The 8,486-nt window shown below is 41.9% G+C and overlaps 1 protein-coding gene across 4 annotated transcripts in view; it reads right to left on the bottom strand.

Annotated features, from left to right (window-relative positions):
* Nucleotides 1-2,071: 2,071 nt before the first annotated feature.
* Nucleotides 2,072-8,486, bottom strand: part of KCND2 (potassium voltage-gated channel subfamily D member 2) — a 476,309-nt gene continuing 469,894 nt past the window's right edge. The window contains exons 5-6 of one of the 4 annotated variants that reach the window (XM_038557473.1): nt 6,495-6,742; nt 2,072-4,761 (exon numbers count right to left, since the gene is read on the bottom strand). In XM_038557473.1, coding sequence (XP_038413401.1) covers nt 4,584-4,761; nt 6,495-6,742 — 426 coding nt within the window. In that variant the 3' untranslated portion in view covers nt 2,072-4,583. The other 3 variants (XM_038557476.1, XM_038557475.1, XM_038557477.1) reach the window with 3 other exon arrangements.

Below are 8,486 nucleotides of genomic sequence, written 5' to 3'. Positions count from 1 at the left end.
AAAGTCCTTTTAAGAATACCACCTCGATGTAGCCTCTGTTGAAAACACGTTTCAGGAGATTGAAGTAGAAAAATGACTGTTAATGTGGCAGAAAGAAAAATACTTGTAGTGTAAGATTATGAATAACAGTGTACAGCAGAGAGAAGGCCAAGCTATTTTCCAGCATGTAACTCCTTGAGGAGGATTTGGTTTGGATGTTTGAGCTCCGTCTCTCTGACACCTATCACAGTGTCTGGCCCATTCAATGCACTCAAGAATTTGAATTATATGTAGAATGGACAGTAGTTACCTAGTGGATTTCCGTGTAAAAAAGAGGGAAAGAGGGGATCCCTGGGTGGCTCAGCGGTTTGGCGCCTGCCTTTGGCCCAGGGTGTGATCCTGGAGTCCCGGGATCGAGTCCCACGTCGGGCTCCTGGCATGGAGCCTGTTTCTCCCTCTGCCTGTGTCTCTGCCTCTCTCTCTCTCTCTATGTCTATCATAAATAAATAAATAAATAAAATATTTTTAAAAAACCAAAACAAATAAAAGTTTAAAAAAAAGAGGGAAAGATGATTAGGGAAAGGGAGAGAATGATCTAGTAAAGGAGTGATTAGTTTGAAGAGAAAGCTGGGAAAAGGTAAAGTGGACAGTAAAGAACAGAGAATTAGAAAGTATGGATGTAATATCATTCCCACTAAAAGCTTTTTGTAATAAATATATTTTATAATCGTCTTAAGCAAATGCGCTGTTGAAAAGTAATAATTTCTGAAAAGTAAAATACCTGACTCTTTCAAGAATGTTTTACTGCCCCAAACACGACCAGGTGACGTACAGCCAACGTAAGCTCTTCTTTTCTCAGGAAATGCAGTGTGTCTATGCAGGCGTGTTGAAAATGCTGATGAAATCTACGCAGTGCAGAGCAATAACCATTTTTGTACCTGTGAGTTAATAAAACAAACACCTAATAGCACTCCGGGGAAGAGGAGATGCCTTTCTTATGAAACTCTGAGGAGTCATGTATTTGATATCAAGAATCCTTTCTATTCTGTTGAGTAATGGTGCCAGCAGCCGGTGATAGAACTCCCTGGAGGCTATTTCCAAGCCAATGGTGTCACTCGGCTGAAGGAATAGGGAGATGTGTTAGACCTTTTTAACACAGGATGGGAATCTCAATAAATCAAGGACTCTAAAGGAAAAGAATTAACAAGGAAAAAAAAAAAAAGGAGACTGTTCACCAAGAAGAACACTAGTGATTGCTCTTTGAAATCTCTCTTGGAACTAAATGATTTACTCTGTGTTTCTCCCTTTTCTAATAAGCTTTAAACTTTTCCTGGCTTTTTGTTTCCTACTAAAGAGAAACCATCAGATGAACGTTTTTTTTTTTTTTTTTTTTTTTTAAAAGAATAAAAATCTAGGTATGTGTCTCAGAATAAATACATGTAAATGTACATATATACACATACCTAGAGCTAGAGAAATAAACCACCTTGTTTCCCCAACTAGAAAAGAATCTTTGAGATTCTGACGGAGTTCTGACCAAAGTCCTCACCTCGGAGCTCGTTTGCTGGACGGGAAGTATATGAGGCTCACGCGCCAGCCTTACTCTCTCTGCCCACGCCGTCCAAGAGGCACGCGGCAGGTGGGGTTCCGGCTCATTGACCGGGTCTAGACACACTGCAGAGAGCATCCCACCTAAAAGTATTGCACATACAAAAACAACTGATTGTAACCATCCTACCTTTTTTTGGGGGGGGGGGCGGTGACCAACAAGACCTTGTTACTTGAATTAGGCAGTAGCTACAGAGTTGTAGGTACCAAGGTATCTCCAAAAAGGATCATCTGAAGCAGTGGGCACTCTTTTATCGTTAAACAGTATTAAACCGTTCCTTTAAAACGTCTCCTCCTAAATCCCCTTTGTGGGCAGCAATCTACTGCCTCTACCGATTTAGACGAGATTTAGGTGTAACTGACAATCAACGGGTTCTTTGAGTTCCTACACATTACAAGGTTCTCCCAAGTACGGGTGCGGCACGTCCTAGATCTTGGAAAGGAAGGAAGCCCAGGAAAAAAAGAGCAACGGTCAACCACGTGGTCCTGTTCAAGCATGCACATGTTTTATTTAAGTATTCTCCAAAGGTCTATTTTTTTTTTCCAGCATAATGCAGATATTATGCTATCCTTTGAAATAAGATATATGAATTTCAAACAAAATTGTCAAAAACAATGACCTCGGTTACTCCATATGGTACACAGAAATAATTACATTTCACTTACAATACAGATGCACTTAACACAGTCATCAATAGTCATTCACCACCAACACAGTATATTTTTTAAATCACCTAAAACACCAAAAAGTTTTTTTTTTTAATTTTCCAAAAATCTAAAGAAATTAAGAGTTTGGGATAAATGAGAAGTCGAAAAGGAGGCAGAACTGTCAACTAAAATAGCCTAACTGCTTTTTTTTTTTTTTTAATGTAGTATTAAGAACATGAAAATAGAACTTTTCATTGGGAATCAGAAGACCTAAGTATTCCCGACTGCGGTTTCCTTAGTCTACTTTTTAAAAAGTTTTTCAACAAATGCCATCACAGAAGTTTCACTATATTTGCTCTAGAAGCATAAAGTGATATGAGGCAGGTGTTAATATAATTGTTAATATTCACGCTCCAGGAAGATTAGTAACTTTTTAAAAGACGTACTAGAAATGAAGCCAGTTCTTCCCTAGAGATAGTAGAGCGGATCTTACTTTTATTCAGCGAATTATTTATTAAGATCTACCATGTGCACAGCACTGTTCTAGAAGCTATTCTAGAAATGGGAAGCAAGGATCTCTGGCTTTACTTGAAAATGGTTGGATTAATTCCTTTTTATGATAAATTATGATAAGCATTTTTAAAATCTTCTATAGTAGAGGGATAATTATTAATTCTTTCCGTGTACGGAGGCTAAACTTTATTTCTTACAGTGGTGGTTTGGAATGAACAAAACTTTTCATTCGACGTAAAACTTTTTTACACTGTCACGCGCAGACACGTCTGCTGATATATCTCAAAGGTGAAAAGCTGTAGAGACTTTTCACTTAAATGTACACAGAGATCGACGTTGCATCATCAAACTCCTGTCCTGATTTAGTGGAGAAAATCGCTCCTCGCAGGACACAGGAACCTGTCTCAGATACATTTGTGCCGCCTTCTCCACGGGTGTAGAAAGCGTGCTCTCGTCCAATACTGCTACGTAAAGCACTCTAGTTTATCTCTGCCTTCCAATTCACATTGGTTGTTCTCAAAGTGTATTCAAGATCTAAAGTAAAATAAATAATACATCAAGTGAAGTTCTGGGATTACGGATTTTGTGACATCAATCCCAGCCTACTCTTTGCCTGAAACCCATAGCGATACGTCCAGTGTCTGGGCTTTTTCCCTAACAGCAAAGAGGTTAGAGAGATCATTCACGGATGTCAACTCCTTTCTCCTAATTTTTGACAAGGGGATTGACGATAGCGATCTACTTACAAGGTAATATGCTGGGGACTACAAAAGTAGGAAAGTCATTTGAACTACAAAACGTCAGTCCGGTTGATGACGACAAACCCAATAGAAAGGCGCTATAGAAGTCCAAGAACAGATAATGCACCGTCACGGGGGGGTACAGTGGACCAGAGAATGTTACCGAAAGACATTTATGGCACAATAGTTTTGGATTAAAAAGTTCTCTAAAACCCGGCCACACCGCAAGTTTCTCTACGAGCGTGGCTCTTACTGTATCTATGAAGATCTGGAAGGTACAACAACAACAACAAAAAAAATCCTGATTCCTGATACAACAGGTGTACAATGAATTATTGCGGTTGTAACAGTATCTAGGTGCAAGGTCAAACGATAATTAATACTGAACTATCTGAACGCGTTAGATTTACTAATGAGCATCCCCATGAGAAATACCGCAGCTCTAAAAGGAGTTTATTTGCACAGCCCACCATGGAACATGAACAATCAGCTTGTTGTAAGTGCACAGAAATTCCCCCTTTCTACAATTATAGTTTATCATGCCTATTCTGAAGACAACAGAAGGACACTGAAATCACTGCTCCAAAGAATTCTAGCATGCATTATGATGGTTTCCTTCAGTCAATACAAATGTGTCGTAGGAGTTTCTTTTCTTTTTTTTTAAATACGTAATAATCTTCATCATAGCCAATGTTCATGGTTTTAACAGGAAAAATTTTTATCAAAATGTTTTCCATATTTTTTTTGTTTTGCATTCAACTGGAACATTATGTTCAAAGATTTGTTTTATTTATTTTTATTAAAAAAGAGTTCAGATCATAAGAAGCATCGATAGGCGGCATTTCATTGTGCTCATTCACAAAGTCAAAGGGTCACAGACTCTTCCTCTGCATGACAGGTCAAACTCTGCCCAGAAATGCCATTTGGTGGTTTCCTTTCCATCCTCAAGTTTGGAAGCTTTGTTTTTTTCACTTCACTGCCAACCTTCTCGCTTTGCTGTTCTCATCTGCAAAACGTGTATTGTTTCTTCTTCTTTCGCATGGGATTCTTTGCCCAGCCAGAGCTCCAGTTCTCTTAGACCTGATTCCAATTGTCTTACAAAGCAGACACTCTGACAATATTGCCTCCTGAGTACTCTGGAGACTCTGGCCTGTCGTCTCCTTCCGGGGTGGTCACTGGAGGTGTTGGGATGCTTATTATTGCTGTAGTCACATATGGTTGTTCACAGTTTAGTTTAACACATTCTTCCATCTTGGCGTTTAAACTGGACCGGCTGATGAGGAAGAGAGAGATTTTTTTAAAGGTAAGCTGTTAACGGAAACCCTGTTTTCCCTACCACCGAGGAATGTGTTTTCACGTTTGTCCGTCACGTTTTAAGTATCTCTAGAACAGTCACCGTGATTTTTTTTAAAACAACGAAGGACCAAGCCTAGTATATGTGGAGGTGAACGTCAGCCAGGTCACTGGCATTAAGTAAGTGTCTAGAAGGCACCTCGAGCTGGTTCCATCAAGTGTGTCTCAAAGTGTGTTCTACAAAAGTGCAAGGAAGAGACTTGGGTTGGTTTTGGAAAGTCTGGGTTGGGCAAAGTAAGATCGTTTTCAGATGGGACCCCTGAGAGCTTTGCGATGCTCACGGAAGGGATGTACCTCAACGACCCAAGAACGTGTCTCAGTTCTTTTGGCCACGGGGGTAAAGATGCCCTTAAAGCTCTCAACTTAGTGACAAGTAGTTCTAAGAACCCCGTCCCCCCTCCAAGTTAGCCATTACCAGAAATTCAAGATTTTCCCCCGTGGTATTCTCGCACGAGCTGTATACTCCATCTGGCTGGAGGGAAAAGGGGAGAGGAACAAGGAGGGTGCACGTAGGATGCTAATTACTCAAACCTAATTACCTTATTTTCATGGAAATCTCACTCAACATGTGTATGTCCTAAAATTTTCTTTCTGATCACTTCTCCGCCTTCTAGTTAATTTTGGAACGGATGGAGAACAATGCGGAGGTAGAAAATGTGAGAGACGGAAATCTTCCATCATTCCAAAATTTAATATTCTGGTCCCAGAGACATCTGATTTATGTAAATCAACACAGCCCGAATTCAGAATCTCATCCAGCTTTTTCACAAAGATTGTTGAATGAGAACAAAGGAGCAGCCCTGGACTAATAGACTGTTAATATAAAAACACAGCTATTTAATTTGAAGGACAAAGCAAAATTATGTTGGCAGAAACTGGTCGTTCTTAATCAGTTGTATCGTTTAAATGGGTTACCTTTTATTACACATACATGTTTGTGGTAAAAACAAGTAACCAATAAAGAGAAGCAAAGGGAAATCCCAGTAGGAAAATTCCACTTAAATCGTCCACGAAGGAACCAGAGGTGAACAATTTTAGCATTTCACTTATATATATTTTTTTGTAACGGATTGATTTCTGTGTTCATTGTGGCCCCAAATATCTTTATGATCAAAATCATATGTTGACTCGAGACACTCATGTACACATGGTTTTATTTTTCACTCTTACATGGAAGGTGTCTGTGTAGGTGGCGCTGAGCACTTTCCAATGATGTCAGCATCAGTCTAATTCGTCTCTGCTAGTGGTGTTGCCTCGCTATCGTCTCAGGCTCTTTGGGGCTCCCGAGTAGAAAGGTATCTGCTCCCCTAAGCCAACGTGGTGGAGGTAGAGAGGCGGGAGCCGCGCTGCGTGCATGCCTGGCCACCGCAGCTTCTTTCTACTCTTCATACTGTACACCTGCTACTTCCAAGCCTGGGATGGTCGCAGCAGGTCCACTTTCCTACTTGTTACCCTATTAGTTTCTGTCTCATTTTAAACCCTAGGAACCAGGATTTAGATGCCACGGTGCTTCTCAGGTGTATTTGTTTAAATAAATAAATAAATAAATAAATAAATAAATAAATAAATAAATACCCTTCGCCCCCCACCCACCGCCCCAAAGATTGCCCAGCACGCCCAGCAGCAGGGGGCCTGCAGGATCACCCTGGGTACCTGTTCGACAGCGGGGTCCTCTCCACGCATCTGATCTGGATCGTGCTGAGCTCTTGCACACTGCCTCGGTGGCTTCCTGACACATTGGCATTTGGGATGCGGAAGGTTTTCTTGTGTCGTCGTGAACAGCAAGTGCTGGTGACTCCGTGTTGTGAAGACAGAGAGGGGCTGTGACTGGAAGGCCGGTTGCCAGGCGCCACTTCCATGCAGCTCTCCTCGAAGACCTGCTCATCCACAAACTCATGATTCTGCTCCGCGGTCACGAGGGCGAGAGAAGGGGGCAGAGAAACACGTCATCACTTTAGGAAAGGCAACGGCTGGCTTTGCTTTTTTTTTTTTTTTTTTTTTTTCTTTTTTATTTTTGGCTTTGCTTTTTAAGACTCAAACGCACTCCTACCCTGAGACCCCCGGGTGGCAACTGATGCCACATCCCTAGAGACGGGAACCTGGCCGCCGGGCTCCGGGTTGGCCCTGCACACGGGCACCTGCAGGCTCACCGAGGGTCTCTCTAGGGACTACCTGTATCCTCAGATATCACTTGTTAGGGGCGCCCGGGGGGCTCGACGGGGGGGGGGGTGTCTCCTTGGGCCCAGGCCAAGGTCCCGGGATCGAGTTCCGTGTGGAGCTCCCTTCAGGGAGCCTGCTTCTCCCTCTGCATGGGTCTCTGCCTCTCTCTCTCTCTGGGTCTCTCATGAATAAATAAGTAACATCTTTTTAAAAAAAAAAACAAGTAAAAAAAAGAAATATCACTTGTGAATTTAAACATCACTTCTGGAACGGAAGAAACAAAGAGAAAAAAAAAAACCCTCTTGAAAACGCTGTAAGACAGCGGTCACGGCGAATGTGTAAGTTCACACTGACTTTTCTTTTTTGAACAGATTGGAATTATGGAAAAGACACAATTCCGATAGGATGCCTCATATTAGACGGCCTGTTGGATGTCAGCAAATATTTTCACGTGGGATTGAAAACATTTTTTAATCAGAAAGGGAGATCTTGGAGATACTTTCTATTTCTTGCGATGCTCCTCTAAAACTCCCAGCGTACGGACAAGTGACTTGTTAGGTAAGTCGGTAAAATACTGCCAAACGGGCCACTCTGTGACCCAGAAGGGGACAGCCTGCCCTCTGAGCTCCTTCCTTACCCGGTGACGCGTCCCCGGCTGCACGCATCGCCTCCGCCCGGATGCAGAGCGGCCCTAGCCACGGGGCGCACAGTGATGGGCATCACTCACACACCACAATTTAGAAAAACCACAGCGCAAATTTTGCTTTTTTAGAGTACTTAATGCAGAATCACTTCCTAACATGCCTATGTAAGAATTTCGCTTCCGAACTATAAGGGAAAACATCTGGGTCTGAACGGCCGGGGGAATGACTTCGATGAGTATTTTCTTCTTGTCTTTGTGTAGGTGGGAATGATCCTGTACCGGGAGGCTCCGCTCATGCCAGGTTCCGCAGAACCATCTCTCATCCTAAAATATTAGTGAAACAATCGAAGCAACTCAGTGGCCAACAGCAAATAGATTGTTTTCGTTACCCATTTTGTCATTTCTTTGCTGAGACAAGCGTGTTGAAGTGAATGAATCTCAGGACTCCACTGTTTAAGGTCCAGAGAATAATATGACCGGATAGGACAGGATTTCATGAAGAAATGAATTTCAGTATCAAATTTTCTGGGGAAAAGCAGAGCTCATGAGGGATGTGCAGTCTGTTTTCTTCCTTCACCGTGCGCATCCCACACACGTGCTACAAGCACCCAATGCGTGAGGTCCTACGTTGTCACCTCGGTGACGGAAGTGAGGTCAAGTCCTCTGGCTGCTGGTTATTGTTGTGGGCAGCTTTATTTGAATGATATGAATCGGTGTTAGTTTTTTTATTTTATTTATTTAAGAGGTAAAACGGTAAAAATAGAAGTTAAGATAGTGAAAAATGAAAAGAGAAAAATCCTGGAAATAAATAGATCTATTAATGTCACCATTTACCTTTCAAA

This window comes from Canis lupus, chromosome 14 (assembly GCF_011100685.1).
Source record: "Canis lupus familiaris isolate Mischka breed German Shepherd chromosome 14, alternate assembly UU_Cfam_GSD_1.0, whole genome shotgun sequence".
In the NCBI taxonomy this organism is placed as follows: Eukaryota; Metazoa; Chordata; class Mammalia; order Carnivora; family Canidae; genus Canis; species Canis lupus.
The sequence above is the reverse complement of the archived record's forward strand: the minus strand, read 5'-3'. Positions and strand labels throughout refer to the sequence as shown.